The sequence below is a fragment of the Agelaius phoeniceus genome, chromosome 5, assembly GCF_051311805.1.
Source record: "Agelaius phoeniceus isolate bAgePho1 chromosome 5, bAgePho1.hap1, whole genome shotgun sequence".
Lineage (NCBI taxonomy): Eukaryota > Metazoa > Chordata > Aves > Passeriformes > Icteridae > Agelaius > Agelaius phoeniceus.
This window is the reverse complement of record NC_135269.1, coordinates 59,730,772-59,753,597: the sequence shown is the minus strand read 5'-3', so window position 1 is coordinate 59,753,597 and position 22,826 is coordinate 59,730,772. Positions and strand designations below refer to the sequence as shown.

Genomic DNA, 22,826 nt, shown 5'->3' with positions numbered 1-22,826 from the left:
CTTCTTGTGTCTGAAATCTAAAGCAGCTCAGCCCAAAGCTGTTACCCTGGGGCTGGATTAAAACCAGAATTTTTAATGCTAGTTTGATTGTCAAAATAAATCTACTAAATAAATGGTCAAAGTAAAGATGGTCCTTGAAAGAAACAAGTTCCATCTAACAACAGAGGAGTTTGGAAAGATGGACAGGAATGGGAGGAGGAGGCTGGGCTGTGGTGTGAGATCAGTGCACAGATAAACTATTAACAGGTAAAATGTCTACTAGAAGGGAACTAGGAATTGCATGATCCAATGATTGATTAGTTAAATATCTATTAAAGGCATCCCTGACTGATGATCTTTGAGCTTGTACTTGATTTACTCCAAAAGCTCCAGGCATTTTTATTTTTTATGGAATGAATGTTTTATGACCCTTGAATCACCTGTTTCATTGAGCAAGGTTCCCAGTTTTCTCTAGAGCACAGGTATGAAACTTCCACCCACAGCCTGGTCTACACTTGCCTGCAGCTTTCCAGGGCAGCTTTACCTGGGTGGGAGTGAACTTCCCACTCCCCAGAAAGGCACAATTCAAAGCTGTTGTGATGATCACAATGTGTTTTGGAACAGGTCAGTTTAAGCATTTTGGATTTAAATAATGCAAGAATACTTAATTTTAATTTAAATCGTATTTATTTTTTCTACTTTTTAAGTTCTACTTTTAAAAATTCTACCTGTAGATTAATTTCATATTTGAAGACTTACGCTGACAAATTCAGCCTTTCAGCAGTTCAAAAATTTTCTAAGTAGCCATCAAATGGGCAGATTCACTTAAACCAAGCCTTTCTGCAAACTGTTCTGGTTTAGCAAACTGGCATTTTTTAAGGAAAAATATGTTTCACAGAAGAAATTCCAGTCCCCTTCAGCCAAATCCTTGTATAAAGGCTTTTATAACACTCAAAGGTCAGTTTGTTTTCTTGGAGAAAGCAAGTTCATATTTTCTTTCACTCTCATTTTCTAACCCAAAGGAAACAAAAATAGATAAACAGCCTCCTTTTGGTGCTAAAAGTGCCATTTTGTACTCTTATAATCTCTATAAAAAATGCAGTAAAGTAGCTTAAAACTTCTGTGGCTGAGCTGGTGAATGTGAAGCTGTGGAAGCACCCAAGTGCCAAGGCTCAGCTGTTTCTCACTGAAAGCCAGAGGAGGCCATCAGGCTGCTTGGGAGCTCCTCCACTGCCCTGGGGCTCCAGTGGGGTTTTTGGGTCATTGTTCAGACATCACTCATGGAAGTCCTGCCAAAGCTCTCAACCTGCAAAAATGAGCTGGAACTTGGGGGTGTGCACAGGTGAAATTTAGCTTTTCTGGCCCCAGGCTTGCCTTTGGGTTTCCATAGCCAGAATTTCATGCTGGCTGGAAACCCTGCTGCTCTGCCAAGGTCTGAAGGTCATCAGGACTGGGCTGTGAGCCAAGGCCACATGTCCTGCTGTGAGACAGCCCCTGTGAGGACAGACAGACACTGTGAGTGTCCCCCCCAGGCCTGGCTGGGGGAGCACTGGGCAGAGAGGATGGTAGTGCTGGTGGCCATGGCTGCAGGGACTGGTGCAGGGTGGCTGATGTGGTGCAGGTTTGCTGGGGAAGGAGAATAAGCTGCTTTTATAGGGCCTGTTGCAGTGGGAGATTATTTATGCCATGAGAGAGGTGGGTGATGTCCATACCTTGCCAATGGGGGAGGAAAGGGAGAACTCAGGCTGCTACCAGGAAACCACATCTACAATGTGAAACAAGTTTGTTGGGTGGAGCAAGGGGCTAAGGCAGAGTCTAAGGTGCCAGGCAGGAGGGCCTGGAGCTGTGGCTGGCAGCCCTGCATTCCAGCCCCTGCCCTGCCAGGGCTGTGCCATGCACAGGCAGCCCCAGTAAATCACCTCTTCTGAGCCGGGCTCTGGGGGCAAAAGGATGTCTCTGTCTAATGTATGTTAAAATTCTGCCATCAGTGCAAAATCAACAGTTTTAGCACAGTGTGGGTGGTGTTGAGGGAATCCTGCAGGCTTAACATACAATTAAATCTGTGGTTTATCTCTCAGTCAATTAATTATTGCATCCCTATTCGATGAATGAACAGCAGCACTCAGGGTCACAGTCTGTGTGCTTTGAGATAAGAGATGCAGTAAAGGCACACTGCAGGGCCCCAGAGCAGCAGCAGAGGGGCAGGAGATGCTCAAGCTGCCCCTCTGGAAGGCCAGGCCTGCTCATGGTGCCCAGCTGGCAGACATGGGTGCTGTAGCCAGCACTGTGTGGACACTGGGAATGGTGCAGGACCATGGAAATGTGCTGTGAGACCCCTTGCACTGAATCCACTGAGGCACCAAAGGGCACATGCAGGAATTGTATTTCTGGCTTTAAGCAAGAGGCTGTTTGCTTGTGAATGGGGCATGGGAGAGCCCAGCCAGGCCCTCAGGCAGACTGCCTGCTCCTATGGAAGCTATTGGTCAGCTCACTGGAGACTGTCTGGACTTTTCCTGGCTGTGTGCTCATTCTCCTGCATCTTGGTGGCATTTCTCAGGGCATCTCTAGACTGCAGCAGATGCCCTGCACTGATGATGCTCCAGGAGGTGAGCTGTTCAGAAAATGAGTATTATTTACTGGGTACACAGGGTCTGCTCAGGCCCTCACTGGAAGCTGAGGGTATGTGCTCCTCCCACTCACTATGTTCCCAGCAGAAAAATCCCAAGTCACAAACAACTGAAAATAGCAAAATGATCTCATAGATCAGTTGCTAAAAATACAGAGAGTCTACTTACAAACACTGTGGCTGTGTGGTGTGTTATTCATGCAGCAAAGACATCAGGGAATCCCGGATTCTTCCACTTTTGAAATTATTTTCCCTTCCAGGTGTTGCTGCTGCCCATTTCTGACCAGCACCAAGCTGACAGGGAGAGGATCTTATCTGGAAGGAAGTGCCAATGAATGAGGCAGGAGTACACAGTACACCCATGGGCTGTGCCACACCTGCCCATCAGCCAGGGGTGTGCTCTCCTTTTGGAGCCTGAACCAGCCTTTGGACTGTGCTGATCTGGGACTGGATTTGAGAAGTTGCTAAGTCTCCAGTGAAAGCTATTCAGGAAAGCTATACAGGATACACAAAGCAGTGCTCATCCCTCTGGCTTTTCTTAGATGCAGACAGAGGGATCTGGCATTCCCAGAGCTGGCTCCCTGTAGGCTCCTTTGCCCTGCACAACCTTGCTTTGCTTTGTGTCTGTCCTGCACAGGTGGACACCAGCCCAGGCAGAGCTCTCTGTTACCCCATGGATCTCATAGGCCCCAGGAAGCTGCTCATGGAGGCTGCAGTGGGTATCTGAGTATTTCTGCAGAAAATGAACACTCCTGACTCTGAGCAAGCAAGCAGGGCTGGAGGAACCAGGCAGGTACCCAGGGCAGGCCCTGGAGGTGTATTATGGTGCATTGTTCTGATGCACCATAGGTAATCCCTAAATACAGCACACACTTGCATTTGAGCTGCTCTGAAGCTGCACAGGCTCCTCTCCCAGAGAGGTTTGTTGAGCCCCTGTGGGTTGTCAGGTCCTGGCTGGAGCAGCTCAGGCTCCAGGGATGGTTGGCAAAACAGGCCTGGGCTGTCCCCAGGTCACCCTGCTCCTCCTGGGACTTTACCCAGCTAATGAACAGATCCCACTTCTCTGGGGCTGTGTTTTCTGCGGCCAAATATTCCCAACACATTCTTTACCTAAAGACATTATTTTTCATCGTTAGGTATTGCAGTAGAAACAAGGATTTGGCCAGCAGCAGGTCCTGTTTAAAGCTAAAAGGAGAAGATCCCAAGTGGAGAAAGAAGATTCTCCCTAACGTTGCAATTCAGAGCATTTTGCTAGCTGGTAGTAAAAAGGGAATGAAACTGGGCAGGTGTTTTTTCTTTTGTTATTTTATTTTTCCAGGTCTGTTGAATAAAGAAAAAAATCTTAATGCAATGTTAATTCCTCCAAGGCATTAGTACAACACTGCATTTGATTTTGAAAGCTCAAATAATATATAACTGCCAGGTAATTAACTATGTGGATTAAAAGCTAGTTGTTTCATTGATCTCAAAATATTGATCATTGCAGGTCACCAATGAGCAAGACGACATTTAGCAGTGATGCCACAGGACTGGGATCTCTTTGCCACAATTCTTTTGCTCAGTGGTGACCTAGACAATGACATAAACCTTCCATTGATAAAATCAGGGGTAATAAAGAGGAGCAAAGACAGGTTGTTGCAATGCAAACCTGACTTGCCTGATCACAGTCCCATGACATCCACTGGCAGGTAGCCAAATACCAACTTACACAACTCCAGAGACAGATATGCAGTGTCTTGGCAAGAAGCAATTCAGAGCCAGAGCTGGGAGTAACCTTAGATTATCATTTCAGCTCGAGCTGCCAGTCAGCTGGTGCCTGAGAAGGCTGCTTACACAACGCTCTGATGTATAAAATGAAATTATCAGAAAGAAGCAGAGCAAGTATGATCCAGGTAAACAGTTTATGAAAGATCATAGTCCATGAACAATCACTAATAGAATGTCCTTAGTATTTATGGATATTTCCTTCTATAGTTGGAATATATACACATCTGTAAACATCTGTCTATTCATATATAGAAAGATTTGCATCTTTGTGTGCAGAAACTGTACAGATGTACAGATGTGTATGTGATCCCTATACAATGAGTATTATATAAAATACCAATGCCAGGGCTCACTTGATGCTCCACAAACATGACAGAGGCACCCACACTGGAACTACTGCTTCCAATACGTCCTTGTTTCAAGTATAGAGGTGACCAGGTTTATATATGTATCTTTTTGGGACATGAAGATGATGCCTGTGGTTTTAAAACAAATGGCTCTTCACTCAAAATATTCTGGAATCTGGTTTAATCCTGAGTCCCTTGCTGAACAGAATTTTTTTTGGAGTCCAAGGATGAGCACTGTGCAAACTAGGTTATCTCTGCCTCTAGCCCACAGTGCTTGGAGGGGCTGTCTCTTACTATGCCCAGCTTTCCTGCTCATGCAAGTCCCTGAGAGGCATCACCAGCTGAAGCCTCCCATAAATTGGTCTGTCCCTTGATAATTGTCCCTCTTTAATCCAAACCTGAAGAACAGATTTGTCCCAATGGTTCACTGTTTTTCTTATCCCAAGGTCCCCCACTGCAGAATCTTGTGCCATTCACCATCAAGCACTGTACTGCAAAAGGATAAAGACAGCATGAGAACAAGAATACATTTCACAAAATTCCCCGAGCTGCCTGGAGTTGGATTTTCCAAATTTTCAAAAGACTTTTGATCTTGTGGACAAAGGCACAGTAAGACTAAGGGAGAAATTACAGTAGAAAGAATGAATTTAAGCTCCTGAGGGAGATTCTGATTGATAAATGCAAGAGAAAGTTACCTTCTTTGAAGTCCTTTGAAGGAGTCAATAGGTGTGTGGATATAACCTACTTTAATTTAAAAAAGGCATTCAACAAGATTTATAATAAAGTTTTCAAGGAAGCTAAGAAGTTTTGAGACAGGAGGAGCGGTCCTTACATGTACACAACATTGATCAAAGAAAATAATAGGAAGTTACTCAGCTTTCTCAGAGAGTGAAACTCCACTTGGTGATCTGTGCTGCTGGAGCTCCTGCTGCTTATCATGTTAAACAATGTAGAGAAGGGTGGGTAAGGAGGTGACAGCTTGCTGGAGGTGCTGAGTCATGCACAGCAATAAAGGTGGGAGCTGATTGTGAAGAATTGCAAAAGGACTTTATGAAACACTGTGAATGTAAATTATAATAGGACATGAAGTTTGGCATAAACCAATGTGCACAGGAGAAAATAATCCTAACCTTGCATAAAGTGACATACTATGATTCATCTACTACCTCTTAAATAGAAAGTCCTGGTGTTATAAAAATAGCTTAATAAAAATGTCAGTACAAAGTGCAGAAGCACTAAAGCCAAGCCAAACCAAACCCTGGCAATTCAAAGGCCAGGCAAGATCAGAGTGTGACACAGAGATTTATGCCATTGTAGGAAAATTACACATGGGTAAAAATTACACATGGATTCCTAAATTCCATGTGTTTTAAGAGAGTAGTGGATAGAGAAAGTCATTTGGGAAAGAACCAGAGGCCTTAGCTAACTTGCCACAATTGCCTTGTCTTTGCTGTGATTTTATAGCAACCATCCCAGTGACAGCACTTGTGTCTAATCAATTGATTAATTGATTAGACTAATGATTTGGGAAGGAATTATTATTTACAATCATACCACGAGCCCCAAAGTCACTCCCTCCTCTCATGCTGGGTTACAGCACACCACATATTCAATAACCATATGGGTTCTTGTCTCAAAATGCCTTTGGGCAGGACTCTGTTGTAACAGAGAAGAAAGGACTGAAACTCTTCCCAGGTCCTGCCTAATCCACAATGGGCTGTGAAAGGCAGACCAGGGATTAACCATGTGTGCTCTCTCCAAAGAAAAGAGCCATGGGAAGTCTGCACAGCTACAACCAGAGCTGGAGCTGAATTAGGCTCAGCAAACCCACCTTTAGTGGTTGGGATGGCAGTGGGACAGGTTATTTCATGAGTGTTGGACTTTCCCAGCAGACACAAGGCCCAGGATTGTGGTCTCCATGAACTCAAGAACTTTATCTTGCTACTCCATGTGCCAGTGAAGCCCCTGTCTGATGGAATTACCTGTGGGCAACCCATGTGGGACTGGCATTTGGTCAAGAAGCACCTGCAGAAACCAAGCTACAGTGCTTGAGTATCCAGCAGTGATTCATTAATGACTATAAAAGTTCTAAATGTATGTTTCCATGTAAAAGTATAGGGTTTTTACATGCAAACCAGTTTTCAGGAGAATATATCCTTATTTTTGCCAGATTCATGTCTGTTAACATTTTCATGGTCACAACTTGGACACAAAAGGTAACAAAGGGTCACCTCTCTCTGATCTTAATGTGTGAATCTATTTGCTTTGATTTGAAGGTGTAATGATTGCAAAACCTTGTACAGAGGTGAAATAATGCTTGTTATCTTTTGGAGATTTACAGTAGCAATAAAAACAAATAATGGTCTTTAAGCAGCAGTGCTGGAGGTGAGGCTGCAAAATCCACAGTGTGGGTGAGGAACAGGAGCTTTATGAAGTTTGTCACTGGCATTTGGTCTAAGAAGTAGATACAAGATACAAGGCTTGAAAAATGGATTAAGGTTAGACTGGGGCACATTAACAGACCACTGCTTTGTAATCACAGGGGCCTGCCAACACTGTTTTGGTTGAACAGACTCAAATGTTTTCACAGCAGATTACAGGATAGACTTGAACCTGCTCAACTGAGACAGAAATGGCAGGGAGGCACCTCCACCAGAGGGAGATTAGTTGTCATGCTCTGACTGACCTTTCTGTGACTTACAGACATATCTCTACCCAAAGCCACCTCACCCAGAGATTATCCTCTTAAATTGCTGGGCTATGTCATCCTTCTGACACATCCAACAACGAGCTGCAATTCCTTATGCTTAAAATAGGGCGGCATCTTTTGGAATAGGGAAAACTTCCTTGAAAGGGAAGAGCACACCAGCCTTGTTCTTTACCAGGAAACTGAGGAAAGCATGTCCCAAAGGCTGAAGAAAACAGCTCATTTCTTCTCCTGTTTGCGGGAAAGGGAATTAAGCTTGAGGCTGAAGTTCTCCCCTTGTTTTATAAGGTTCAGAGTCCATGCAGCTTGTTTGACATGTGTACTACTTATAGAAATATTTTGATGGTAAGAGTACTCAGACATTATAAAGCAAGTTTCCTAGCAGAGATGATGTAGAAGCTTTAAATAGCTACATTAATAACAAAAATTAATGACAAAGAAGTAAAAATGTCCAGCCCTCAAAACCTTCCATGCATCCATTATCTACCCACTTGAATTTCTTAAGCACTGTAATTATATGAAGATTCTGAAGCTATTTTCAGCAATTTATAATTACCTGGCTATATGCAGTATGATTACTTGACATGAGCATTGGATCAACTACCAAGAATCAGATCCTCAGATCTAACAAGTTATCAATGAAGCATAAATACATATACTAAAAATTAGAGTATGCTCATGTAAATTTATCTAATGATCCTGTGAAATATCTTGGGTTGATTTCCACATAAACTAAACTGCTGGAAGGAAAAAGGAATTATACAACCCAAATTTACTGATTTTTTTTCTCAATGGTAAAAAACCAATAAATTTGCCCTTGAACTGAGAGGAGTTGTGTAAGAGGAACTAAAAACTTTGCTAGGGGCACAATGGCTCCTCATCTGTCCTTAGAAGACCTCTGCTCCAGCCAGAAGCAGAAAACTGCCATTCTGGTGTCAGGAAACCTCACTGTAACTTGAAAATTCTAGAAATTCTGTTCAAAAAGCAATTAGGAGTACTCATGCAAAGATTAGTAAGGAAATTATATGGAACAAAATATGTTACTTGAGAAGAATCCTGGTGATTCTCTCCCGTATCGTCTGGATTGCTCTGGATTGGATGACACCAGACATCAGGGTACCTTTCAACAAAATATGGTGCCACAGTCAAATACTTTTTGGAAATTATCTACTGCTAAGTGCTTTTTGGATTAATTGAAACCAAATGCCTTTCTGTGAAGGGTGTTTTAAAATCATTACCAAGATCAGCTGTGCTGCTAGTAAAACAGGAAGATCCCTCCAAGAACATACTATCCATGGTTAGCAACTGGGATTTAGTAGGCATGACTTTACAAAGCATCTTTAATCTCATTATTTCCTTATCACCTGGTAATTTAGAAGGCATGTGGTTCTCCACATAAGGCCACATTCATCAGGTTTAAGAGGATGATCTCTCACTCAGATGTTTACAAATCTGATGGAGATGTGCACCTACAGGACCCTGATGGGACTCATGCAGAAATGCAATTACCATCACACCAATGCACCCTCACAGCCCCTGCCTCAAGCAGCTCAGCAGTTATAATTTTAATTGTCACAGTAGGATTGGAGGACATAAATAGGTCTCTTTTCTGTGAATCCCTTGCCTTCTGCACAGGCCAAGGCCTGGAATCTCCCTGCAGCTGACCTGGGAGCCATCACCACCCATTCAGGGCTGGTGAGTGACCTGACTTGCACAAAGGCTGGCAGGAGTGAGGAAATCAGCAGTGCTGGAGTTCCTGGGTTTTAACTCCATGCAAAGGAGGCAGGGGAGCCCTGGCACTTGGGTTGTGGGTGCTCTCTGTAAATCATGGAACAGAACCTTTAAATTCAAGCATTATTGTGGGCTAGAAGAGCCCCTTGTTACAGCAAGAGCTGCAGGGAGCAGCAACAAATGGTGACAGCATCACAGGAGGTGCTTTATCCACCATTACTGACACATTCCTGCTGGTACCATACCTGCAACTTAAAGTCCTGCATGAGTTAAAGTGTAACTTCCTCCAGTTACAGAAATCCTGTCCAAAGGACTCTCTGCTACAGAGCTGACATTATTTTTGACAGTGCTGCAGCAAACTGAAGGATGCAACACTGATGGTTGATTTGCCTTTAGACAAGCATTCTAGTGACTTTAAAGTTGAAATAATGAAACTTTATTTGAGAAAGGATTATGTCAAATATAGAGGATAATCTCTTCTATCAAATTCAAAGCCAAGTGCTTTACTTTTCAACACAGACAAAATGAAGCATGGATGTACTCACACACGCACACACACAAAAAAAAGGGAGAAAAAAAGCCCCAGAAACCAAACCAAATCCCCACAACCACACACACACCCCCCAAACAAGAAAAAAAGAGCTCAGTTTGCTTTCTCTTCTCTGGAGCTGAGCTGGCTGTCAATGTAAGCCCGACTGAGGCAGCTGAGCAGCTCTCCCTAAAGGAATGCAGTGCAGCACAGCCCTGCTCTGGCCTGGGCTTGGCAACAGAGAGCACAGGATGACATCTCTGATGCCCAACATCAGAACTTGAAGACACAGTCACATGGCTATGATTTTCACTGCCAGAACTAAACTTTATTTCCATGTGTATTACATACTGGTATTTGATGCCAAGTACATTAAAATTACTTTAACAGAGGATTTAAGTGAGGAATACTTATTCTTCACTAAACAAGAAGGAATGTAAAAACCTATAAGAAAAGAACTGTTTAAGCTTTGTTTTGATTTTGGCAAACCAAACAGTTAAGTACTCTTCTGTTCTCTCCTCAGATCTTTCAAAGTACCAAAAAAGTATATTTTTTTTTTTATAATCATGCAGCTGAAGAAAAAAAATAGTCTTACAAAATCCATTTCTTACGCTAAATATGGTTACAAATCAGAGTATTAAACACAAAATTCCCAATTCCTATTTTTAAATACAAATACTGTATTATATTATGAAATGGGGATAATTAAAATATATCAATGACTACAAATCTAGTAATTTAAAGCAAACAAACATGCTGTTTGCTTTCATGTGGAAGAATTAGGATATTGTATGGTTCAAGCACTGCAGTAATTTCTGTCAACTCCTTGATGCCCAGAATGTCAAACTGCCAAACACAAAGAGACAAGTGTTCAGGTCTGAATAGCACCAGGTGTTTTTCTTTCCCCCCCCCCCTTTTAAAGTTATTAACATTTAATAAAATGAGTGACATTACAACTTTCTGAAAGTGACATGCACAAGTAGAGAATTTGCTTTGAGTTTCCAACTAATAAGCTGGAAAAGTTTTAGACAATACTGAACAATTATAATGTATTTCATGGTACACATGAAAACAGTGCTTCCACAGTATATCCTCAGTTCTCAAGTACAAAAATATCGGTTATGGGTAGTCAATAGTTATCAAAATTTTTATTGGTACAGAATGAAAGCAGCATTTACTTTATTGTTTTTTAAACCATACATCATAAAATTCCCTAGTACACATGTGGAGGAGTGAAATAGGCTCTGTACTATTTACCTGCTACTGATCCTAAGGCCAGATTCAAAATCTTTCCGGGCCAAAACCAAACAATGTAATTAATAGCTAAGGGAAGGCAGTTCCTCAGTGTGAAAGGTCAGCATTAGTTTTACTAAAACACTATTCTTGAAACAATACATCACTTAAATGTATAATTACATACACTACAAGTGAAAAACAGGTTTTTATTAACAAGAACTATTGAGACTGGGCATAAACATCTTAACCACAAACCCTGGAAATAGTATGGATGCCTTGATGTGGCCCTTTTTGGTGAGAGAGTAAGAACAATGAAGTATGGCTTTTCAATCTTCCTTTAAAAGCATGTTTTATAAAATTTTGTAGGCTTAAATTATCTTAGGCCTTAACATTTTCCAATAACATCATCTACTAATTAGAAGCATTAATTACATCAGTATATTAAGCAATTGGCTGATAGCTGATCACCAGCAGAACAGGAACTGTTTGCTTTTGCTGTTGTTTTTTTGTCTTTAAGGGAGGTACTTTTCTAGTGAGAGCCATCCTACAGTACTATCAAATATTTCAGAGGTTACTACATAGCTTCTCAAATAAAATCCTCAACAGTTTCATTTTCCAGCAGATACTTATACCAAGCATATGCAGAGAGCAAATACAATCAAGTGCAGACAGTTCAAAAGTATCTCTCAAACACATTGTTTTACAGTTACCCTCTGCAAAATAAAAGCCCCTCCTCACCCCAAACAGATGGGGTGAGAAGGGGAAACAGGTCTGCCATTCATGTAGGAGTTTGGCTAGCATAGTTTTATTAAAGTTGTTAACAAAAATAGTTAAACATTTTTACAAGTTAACATCCAGTCTGACAAAAGGCAAATCAATGAAAAAAATACAAAAAAGTAAAAAAGTGCACTACCCAGTCCAGTATTTCGCTTTAAATTCATGTCACTTACAGTATATGAAAAATAAACCCAGAAGTGTAATTACTTTAAAATACACCGCTTCCATATTTCAGTATTTTACACATATATTCTATAGTGGAAGAGGAGATCTCTTAAAAACTTTACTCTTAAAATATTGAGGTGCATATACCAAGTGGGATAGACTTGGCAAGTTAAGTTGCAGTAGAGAATCCTTTCAAATTTGGCATTTCACTTACATACCTTACTGTGCCAGCAAGGTCAGTAATACCTAAACCTTCTAGAAAGAACAGTAATTTTGTTTAATGCAGATTTACTAATACAGACAACTACAAGAAATGGTGAGGTCAGCAACTCTATGGGATCTTAAGGAGATACGAGTCCTGATTTAGTTGTCAAATGGAACAATGTCACAACAAACTTTTAAGGCCATGTTTTATTTGCTGATTAATGGACAAAAGGCAATGGATTCCCCCCCCACTGAATATTTTCTTGAAAGTCTGTGCTCATAAAAATTATGAAAAGTTGGAAAGACTTAATTATTGAAATTTTAAATATATTTTACACAATCTTGTTTGTACAAAAATACAAGTTAAATATAAACATAAAGCAATCATGATAATTTTATGTAAATCCATTTTGTGATATTCTGTTACATATAAAAAAGTTTCGCAGCTCTGTCTCATTTGTGAAAAGATCAATACCAGATTGAATCACTACTGGCAAAGGGCCCTAAAAAGCACACTTCAGCATTAAATATGTTTTACAAGGTAAGTACCATTTCCTGATTTCATCTTCTAAAGACTGGCAAAAGATAGGGCAGTATGTCCATAAACCAACAAATAATTTGGCTACAATGTCATAAAACACAAACACACAAATCTGTACAATAAACCAGTAGCTATGCAGTACGAACTAGTTACACACACGTACACAGACATGGAATGGAACTCAGTGAGATGCTGACTGTAATTCACTGTTCTTCAGCCTGGCATTCTGTCTGACTTCATCAAATGAATATGACTTCGTTACCTTTCCATTCTTAAATACAGTGTGAAGCAGGTCCTGCAAGAAACACCGCTGTTTTAGCAAGAGTGATTTGGCAAACACAGGTTACACAAACTCCAAAGCAAGCACACAAACCCAGCCTGATAAGGCTGGAACTTTAGACTGTCAAGATACTGAATCTTTACAGCCTTTTCTGACACCTTTCACTATTGGTTACACAGAAGAAAGGGCTTGGGTCATCCTGTGCACAGACAGCAGCTTTGTGCTCCCTAGTCCCTTGAGTGTGGTATCTACCCCTGGCCAAAGCAAAATACACACCAAATACACCTTGCTAGGGCAGTTTGTAAGAAAGGTAACATGCAACCAACCAGTCAAATACAATTCAATTACAGATGTTTATATGAAGTATTTTCTACCTCTAGAAAAAAAAGTATTTCTTCACTGTGCCTTTTATTCATATATTTTGTAAAACAGCATATCAGGACAGGCTGGCACACTGCACACTGCAAGGGCAACAAGCACAGCTGGCAACAAAAGTCAGCACAGCAGCAACACTGAGCAGTCCCTGCATTTGGTGATCTACTGCAAGGACCTTTAGAGAAATGGGCCCACAAAAGGGCCCACATTTCCCTGGCATTTCCAAGGAGCCCCAGAACTGGTACCACACCAATGACCCTCTCTGATTTCCTGGGACCAAAACATTTTAATGAATAATTTGACCTGTCAAAAATGAAGGGACAACATATTGCCTAATTTCAGAGCCAAAGTCTTGCAGTTTGTGTTGAAGAGATTTCTCACCATTAGGTCCTTCCCTCTCTACATATATATGAATGTTCATAATTAACATATGTACAGGAATATGTGCATAGGAAAGTTACAAATATATATAATATCTTTGTGTCCAGAGCATAGTATCTTCAGTGTGTGCAAATCAGGTTTTTTTAATCTTGAAATTTCTCAGAGATGTGAGTTTTAGGCTTATAGTTATGTAAAGCAGTGTGCCTGGTAAGTACCTTCTGCCTAGTGGTACAAAACCAGCTTCTGTATACCAGAAAACTTGCAACTTCTAAGAGCAGAAGTGCAATTTGACAACTTATTTTCAGTCCTCTTAACTTGGGAAGAGACTCAACATGCAGTTTAAGGAGTCACTGTTGGATGCTGAAACACAAGACATATCAAACTGAAAGCCTGAGATTGGCATAAAGTTTGTGCTTATTTCATGGAAATAGCATTCCACTTTACAATTGTAAAGAATTCACAGGGAAACTGAATTCCTGAATCTTTAAAAACTGTGGAATTACTCTGTGTATAGAGCATTAATCCCTGAAGGAACTATTTTAAAAAAATCTCAGTGGGGAAGTAAAACACATTTTAGTTCCAGGTGTAACTAAAGTTACACTCTTGCTAAAGCAGTTACAGCTGTTCCACCTCCACCAAGGGTCACTACTCAAATTGTGCAATATTGGCCAAACAAAACTACCTGGCCAGTCTATATTGGGCAACAATGAGACTTTAGTTTTAAGGAGAAGTGGTAATGGTCTCATGTTTCTGAAGACAAAAAAAAGACAAAGATCTGTAATTGTAAAGCCTGAACATTCTACTGTCATTCTAACATTCTGCTGTTCCCAAATTTGGTACTGAGGTCATTTTTGAGGTAATAAGATGGGAATTGAACAAAATGACAGAGCAGAAATAAATTCTGAAATTAAGTTATAACCTGCTTTATCTCAGTGTATTTTTGCATGAAGAATGATGGTGTAGATTTTGAAAATTCATACCTGTCCATACTCTTCAAGATCTCCCTTGCCTTCCTCCAGTGTCACATACTCCCCAGCAGGTGTCCTATGCAACGACAGCCGGCCTTTCTTTGACCTTTTGTTGGGATCGGCTACAGGATCTTTGAAGACATTTATCTAAAATGAAGAGGATTTTTTTAGGAGGAAAGGGCTTTGTGGGACCTAATGCAGATGGTGGTAACAGAACAGGAAATGTCAAACAGGTTTTCAAATGGGGAGGCCTCTCCAGAAAGCAGAGGGGTAGAAGCTGTACACAGACATACCCCAAGGCCGTTGGTCACCACGTAACTACATTTGAAGGAACAGTTTAAGAGGTCTCTGGTTAGTTTCTGCAACAAAGCTCCACCAGATCCAAAGGCAATATTCTCAATACTCCATTTATTCTTCTTCATTCCCTCCACAATCTAATAAAAAAAAAAAAGAAAATTATGATGGAGCATACTTTTAGGCCGTGCCATTTTCCCATAAAATTATACTACTTAAGCAAGATGCTTTTACAGACAATTAAGCCAACTAACATTCAGTTTCCAGGAGATGTATGTAATAATTTGGTCAATACCTGGGACACTGTTTGCATTTTTATTTACAGCTCCAGTGTGGAACTGGAAAGCTTTTGCTGTAGCACAATTACCAGGCCAGCACATACACTTCCCAAACTAAGGTGGCACAGTGATGCAATGCCCAGAGAAACAGAGCTCTACAGAAAATAAAAGACTTCTTGGGAGTATTTCAGAGCCTTCCAACTTCTCAGAATTATGGAAGCAGAGCCTGTATCCTGAGAGAATGCAGCCATCCTGCTCTACTCCAGAAAGTTATTACCCTCTCTGAGCAATGACTTGAACAGAGCAATTCTCTTGAAAATCTCATTGAACTTGCTGATGTTACTCTAGACAAAGATGGGAAATGAGACTACATAAAACTGCTCACAGAGTTTGCTTTGCCACCTTCTCCAGCAGGTACAGATGAATGTGAACTGCACTCTATCAAGAGTGGAGGTAAAAGTTACTGTACCACTTCCCTCCACCCTGATTCTACCCTGACAAATGTGACATCCTCTAGCCTGGAGTAATGGGTGCTCATTTAGTCATGCTCATAAAGGGCCAAGATTTGTTTCCCTGACCCGTTACTCGTATGACAGCCTGAAATGATGCCTATAGCCCCAAAATAGGAGTTCAAACTCTCTTCTTCTAACATTTTACTATCAAAAGCAGGTGAGAAAACCAGAGTGGGTGAGACAGCAAAGTACCATCCATCCAGAAAAACAGGAAGATGAGAAACAGAATGGAAGAACATAATCTATGGGGAAAAATGCAGAGTTTCAAAAATCAGCAGAGTCAGAAATCTGGTAATATTTTGGGCAATCTTAGTGTCCTGCATCAAGAAGAAATGCCAGCATAACACTGAACAGGACTGTTTCAGGAGCTGCTGATGTCAAGCTGCTTTTTTAAGGGACAGCTAAGGCTCATAGAAGGGGAGAAAAAAATGGAAAACACTATTTCAATTTCAGACTGTAACAAACTGGTAGTGTAAACAAAAGAGCACACTAGTATTTTGCTTATGCACTTAGTCACATGCAGACTCTCTTCACAGGTACTCTCAGTCTGAATGCCTGACAGGGCCACTCCACAGGACACATGGACAGCAGGGCCATCACCTTCCCAGGACATGCTGGGAACACCCTCCCACTACACTCCTGTCACAGATTTCCCCAGGAGAAATCTTATCAGTGAGTTTCCATCATTCCAATGGTACCAACTTACTCAGCCTCACTTGGCAAGTCAAGCAAAATTAATGTCAAGCTCTACCACCATGACTTCTACTTAAGAGAACCCTCTGTAAGCTTTATATCCTGAATAAATGCCCTCTTAAATACATGACAGTCCTGTGGATTTTAGCAGTAGACATCATACACTCTCAGTGAACAAGAGCAAAAGTTATGTTTGTTTTCAGGTAATTAGTCTCTCCTGGAAGCAGTTAAAAGAGGCACTCAGGAAGATAAACAATTGAAATTAATTAAATTCTCCTTTAAGTACCTCAAAAGTAACTACAGCTGACAAAGGAAGACTAAGAAATGGTATTTTGTACACCTTCTACTTGAGAACAATGCCCAGTGGTGCCATAAGAAATGAGATTTAACTGGGCCTGGATATGGACTCTACTTATCAGTGCTGTCTTTTAAAGAGTGAATACAGGTAAGCTCCCCATGGTTCTGTCCTGACCCTGAGCAAGCCTGAAGCCATGTGAGCTGCTGGCCAAGCCTGAGCCAGGGTGCTCTGCCCACCTCAATGTGCAGCTGCAGAGGGCAGGAATGACACTGCACTCACTTGAACAGAGCTGCAAGGTAGCAATTACCTGTATAAACAACATCCTACACCAAGGCACGTGGTGCTGAGGCTTCCTGTTAATTGATACCTGCAGGTTAACAGATGTTAGTGCAAGAACAGCAGAGCTGGGCATGGCTGCTTAACCCTCGTGCCTGGGTGAGAGGAAACGTGAGCCCCCTTGCAGCTCCTGTTCCTGCTCTCAGTTACACATGGTTTGTTCACCTCGTGCTACAGGCACAACTCCTCACTTACTCTGGGTGAAGAATTGCTTCTATTCCCATTCTCTCAAGGGACTTCCATACTCAGGCTGGATTTCCCTTCCCCTCCTCACCAGATAAAGATCAATCTAAGCTGAAAGGCAGCTCTGACTGTACCAGTGACCCACAGCCAAGGCCCAGATATTATTATTTCTTCCTTAGGTATGGAGAAGAGATGGCAAACAGCAGTGGTAGTAGGGAAGAAAAGGGAGAGATCTGAAACAACTGAAGCCTCCCCCAAAGGAAAACAATACAGAAGAATTTTTTGCTTCATACTTTCAAACCTATACAGGGAGAACAATTCAGGTGTCAAGGTTTTCACCAGCTTCCTCTGAGCATTATGAGCATAATTAATACATGAACTGTGACTCCAGATTAGAGGATTAATTTTGTATAAAAATTTAAAGACATCTGGAAATTGAATGTTCAAAGAAAATCCTTTGAAAGTGTGGAGTTAGCAGATTGGAATGATTTTTAAAAGTGAAAATGCAAAGTAAGTCAAAAAAGTTTCCTTACCTGTTCTACCAGCATCCCCTATTAAAACAAAGAATTTTAAAATCCAGTTTATACTCTGAGTTGTTTTCTATATTGTTGTTTCAGCTACTTTGGAGAGCTAAATTAGATTATTGGTCATTACCCATTTTAGACTTTCCTACTGTACTCATTACCTTTCAATCTGATCTGTAACAATAAATCATGCCTAGAATTGAAAGCTGATACAGAATACTTGGAATAAAAATCTTGCACAGGCTACAAGAGAAAAAAGAGGGTGAAAAAAGATGGCCACAGTGATACATTTGTATTTGTTCATGTGAACTCCTTTTGGAAAAGAATCAATTATACTTCAGTGTTGGTTTGGTTTTGGTGGGTTGTTTTATTTTGGGTTTTGGTTGTTGTTTTAGGGATTTTTAAAAATGTTATGCTATTACACAATCTTCTAAAAGTCAGCATGGTAAAATCTGGGGTTTGCTGACATAAAAGGATGAAGATATTCACAATATTTAAATAAAACTAAAATTAGGTTGCAAAATCATGGTCATTTTGCTCCAACCTAATTTGCTGCTGTCAAATGAAAAAAGCCACTTTCCTTCCTGCCCATTTCTCCCAGCTCAAAACAAGTTTGTTTTCTTCTGTATAGTGCTGGCAAGTATTAGCCCCTTACTGGGGTACAATTTAATTCACTAAACCACCAAAGTGATCCCCTTTTGGCTGAGTTAATTTGCTGCTACTAAATTGTTTTAATGACTAGTGGTTCAATGACATGAGGCACAGCAAGATTTGAGTCAGGAAGAAATGAGAAGATGCCACTGGGCAGCAGTGATCTGTTTCTTCTGTATGTCTTGGGGAACTGGATCTTCTGCTCTCTTTTATTACATGTTACAGCCAACTGTTTCATAATCAATTACAGCCTCATAAAGAAAATAAACAGGCAGATCACCTGAACAAAGGATTGCTTATTCTGCCTCCCATTAGCTGTTGCAATTGTTTTACTGCTCTATTTAGAACTTGGAGAGCAGAGCATTTTTCCCTCTAGTGCAAAGATTTTAAACTACATGCTTTAATATTTAATTAGAATTGATGCTATATGACATCTTGAATTTTGTCCAGTATAACTTAGAAAAAGCAACCAGGGTTCCTTACAAGAAAGAATAGTCCAGTTTCTGTCCTCTCACAACTCATGAAAATCTCAGCCATAACACACTTGCCTAACACAGCCATGAGCCCTGTCAGATCATTGGTCAGAACAAGCAGAAATATTTTTCTTCTGTGTGGATTTTGCTCTCTTTAACAGAGTGTCTTCCCCTGCTATCTAATGATTACACTCTGTTTCCAACTATTAACTTCTCATGCTTGTGTTATGTTAAGCATATTAGCATAGTTGTACATTCTCAAAAAGCCACATGGGACAAAAAAATGGAATAGAATTTACTTTAAAGGCCATTGGAGGGGGAAAAACCTGCAGAGCATGACTGCACTCCATTTGGTCTATCAGATTACAATCTCAGCATTAACTGCTCCCTAGGGATCTGAGTGACAAATCTCAGTTCTGTCATTGAGGTTCACATTATGTGCCCACATTAGACATGCAGATGGCTTCAGACTAACTAAAACCCAAAACTGATACCTCCCTTGCTCATCATTTTTAGAAACAGTAAAAGTCAGCTTTGTTGAGAAGAACCTAAAGATGTGTCAGTCTAGAAAGCTAACACAAGTGTCAATAAATTCAAGTAAAATTAATCTTAATTCAACTTATTTCTGGGTTTGAACTCTAATACAGCTGGAGATGAAGACTCAGGACAAACCAGACAAAGTCAAATCCTCTTTCTCTTCCATGCCCTTTGTCATCTGTAGTTACTGCAGTTTGTACCTTTATAACCATATTGCATTACCCCATATCTACCTCTAGTCAATAGTGGTGAATTTATGACTTATTTCAAGCATGCCGAATTTACTAAATAATTTATGTTTTGGTAAAATTGAAGTTTTGACTCAGACTATAGCCTAACCTTTTACACATATTTCCAGGCTTCTCAACTAATCCTTAGTCCACTACTTGCTCAATCAAGGAACTTGCTTTCCTTACCCTAGGTTTTAAAAAGTTTCCTTCAAAACTACACCTTCAATATGTGAGGACAAGCAGACTTCAGATACATAACTAATGAGCCAAAGCAGTTAATTACTACTGCTGCAGCACAGTGATCATGCAGTGTGCCTGAGACATCAATGAAATGACCAAACACTGCCACATTTTGATCTCAATGAGACTTGACAAGCATGATGAAAGCAAACAAAAGGAGAGACAGTGGAAAGAGAAGGCTTACAACAGGGGGATTAGAAAATGCCTTTTAGGGTTTTTTATGCATCTTAATTTCCTGTGGAGTATTAATGAATTTGTTTTATGCATTATGATATCACTGCCAGTGTCTGGAATGAAGGGCAGGGGTGGGGTCAGCAGTCTCTGCTGCAACATCTGACTAGTTGTAACAGAGTCCAGATTAAATATCAACCTCATCAGTGTCACCCTGACACATGAACAGGATCTCCTACCTCTTGCAATGTGTTGATATCCACACCATCCCCTTGAATAACTCTGAGATACGGTGGCAACAGCTTATAGCCTTTTGAATTCTCTGTAATGGGAAACCTCTTCCCCAAGATCTCCAAGACCTATTGAAAAGTGGAAAGAAGATAGTTCAAAATTAAAATAAAAACCTGCCATTCCAATAGAAAAACAATTTCCACATTTGAGTCATGCTTTTTCTAAAAAATTAAAATAAGTCCATAAATATACCCACATAAACATGCTCTAAATCTATCCACACACAAAAAAAGCATGCCAGCCATTGTGGTGGAAGCCCTTAAAGCAGTCACAGACAACATGGTCTTTAAGAAGTTGCACCCAAGAGCTAATCAGAACCATGCTTCCACCCTTTCTCCCTTTGCTTGATGTGATTTTTGTTATTAAATGTGTCAGCTGAAGATCCTGCCCTTCTTTTGCCTTCCCTTAAGATGGTGGATGAGCCTTTCAGTTTTTTATGATTTTGTAAGGCACGGATATTTAAAATTAAACACTTCAGCTCGGAGGTTTTCTTATCAGCTCTGATAAAGATCATTCAGAGCTCCTATTTGTGATATGCCACTTATCCCAGAAAAAAAAAAAAAGTGTTAAATCTGTGTAGATCTAATTTGATAGAGTACTAATGTAACTAACATTGCCCCAACCTTCTTCATTTGCCAGTGCTGACAGTTAGTCAAATTCAGAGGTATCAACAGTTTTTATTATGAAACTGAAACAATCATTATGCTTTCTAAAGAGCAATAAGGCAAGAAGCATTTTTCCATGTGGACTCAGTGCCACTGACTTAAACGCACATCTTATTAAAGAGAGAAGAGGGCTACACGTGTATTTATAGCACAAAATCATGAATTACATTAACATGGGATGCCAAGATACCTAAACTTAGTAGTAAGAATTGTTATTGGCCTGGCATTTACTAGCACTGAAGTGATTTCCCATTGCATTTGTTAAGTGATAAAAGTTTCTCTTTATAAAAGCATTCCAGTATCACTACATCAGCAAAACTGATAACTTGCAAAAAGCTTCAAGAACCATATGAAAGAATGGGATTGATGAAAAATATGAAACTATTTGGACTGCAAAAGAGTTTCCAGATATATATACACTGAGGTGAAGTAAACATTTACATATTTCATAGGTCCAAATTAGCCAGCATCAAATATATACAATGCATACCAAGTTAGAGCCCTATATGTTTGCTAGCCAGTCATTACAAAAAACCAAACAATTGCCCTCCCCATCTTGTATAGAAATGGCTTCAAGGAAGGATTACCTTTAGAACAGTGTCAAGGGGATTCCCAGAATCTGGTCTAATAATAAGTGGTGCCTCTGGACTTCGGGCTTCAATTATATGCCTTAGGTCATCACCCCATATTTTTTCACAAGCATTGTAAATGTCATAGCTGTCACTAACCACAGATACAGGCACTGAAGAAAACTGTGTTACTATGTGCTCAAAAGCATCTTTTTCATGATCTTTCCCCCAAGCTGTTATGGTACTGCAAAGGCAATTGAAAAATTCATATTAGAATTGCATTTACATGTCATTCTGCATTTCCTACCAGCAACTGTTCAAGGCAATGATAAGCAGTATGATTACATGACAGCAGAAACTATGTGCTTATCAGGTCTGTGTTGCATGGATTATAAAGACACTATATGCTAAATAAACAGGCTTCATTCAGACAGTTAGGGAACTACAGATGCAAGAACAGAACATCTGCTCTGACAACTTCATGCTACAAAATGCAAAGTCAAGAATGAAGCACCTCATCATGTGTTAGAAAAAGCTAAAGAAGAAAACAGAATTTATTCTCTTTTTTAATAGTGATATAAAACAAATATTCTCACTTATACAAACAGTCCTCTAGAGGAACCTCAGAGCATTACCCTTGGTACAAGGCCACAGGAGAGCACATAAAACAGAGCTGCTGAGAGCAGTAGTAAATTACTGAATGCAGTTGATCTGCAGTAGCTGCTCAGACCAGCTGACATTAATGGCTTTGGTAACTTGTGTGCAAAGACCTAAAAATGCTCTTATGCACAACATAAAGAGTCAGTGGGCATTGAATTTTTACCTTAAAATTCCAGCATTATCTGCTGTGTGGCCAAGCCCCAGATCATAGTAGGAGGGAGACAAACAAGCTTTATTTCACAGAGGTTGGTGCAGTCTCAGAAGAGCCCTACTGACATGCCAGGGCAAGCACCATGCTCACAACACCACCTTGTATTGGAGGTTGTGGAACAGTAAAACAATTCTGTAAAAATTTGGGTCTCTTGTATGAGACTCTTTCTGTGTATTAACTGGGAGAGGGTGACTGCAGTCTGCATTTGGTGGTGCAAACTTTAGGTAGGGCAGTTTAGTCTCTGCTCTAATGCCACCACTTTAATATCCTGGGCAAAAGACACTTGATCTTGACTCCATGTATTTGTTTTTGCTTTCATTACAAAAAATTCATAGTAGTTTTGATCATCAGATATTTCAGACAAAAACTGTCACATCTATTGGTCAGGCAGGAGTTC

General features: G+C 40.4%; 1 protein-coding gene across 2 annotated transcripts in view; it reads right to left on the bottom strand.

Annotated features, from left to right (window-relative positions):
• Positions 1-9,987: 9,987 nt before the first annotated feature.
• Positions 9,988-22,826, bottom strand: part of NAMPT (nicotinamide phosphoribosyltransferase) — a 31,169-nt gene continuing 18,330 nt past the window's right edge. The window contains exons 7-12 of one of the 2 annotated variants that reach the window (XM_077179106.1): positions 21,577-21,802; positions 20,273-20,392; positions 17,741-17,758; positions 14,907-15,047; positions 14,626-14,760; positions 9,988-12,904 (exon numbers count right to left, since the gene is read on the bottom strand). In XM_077179106.1, coding sequence (XP_077035221.1) covers positions 12,791-12,904; positions 14,626-14,760; positions 14,907-15,047; positions 17,741-17,758; positions 20,273-20,392; positions 21,577-21,802 — 754 coding nt within the window. In that variant the 3' untranslated portion in view covers positions 9,988-12,790. The remainder of the gene's footprint in view (positions 12,905-14,625; positions 14,761-14,906; positions 15,048-17,740; positions 17,759-20,272; positions 20,393-21,576; positions 21,803-22,826) is intronic. The other variant, XM_054631988.2, reaches the window with a different exon arrangement.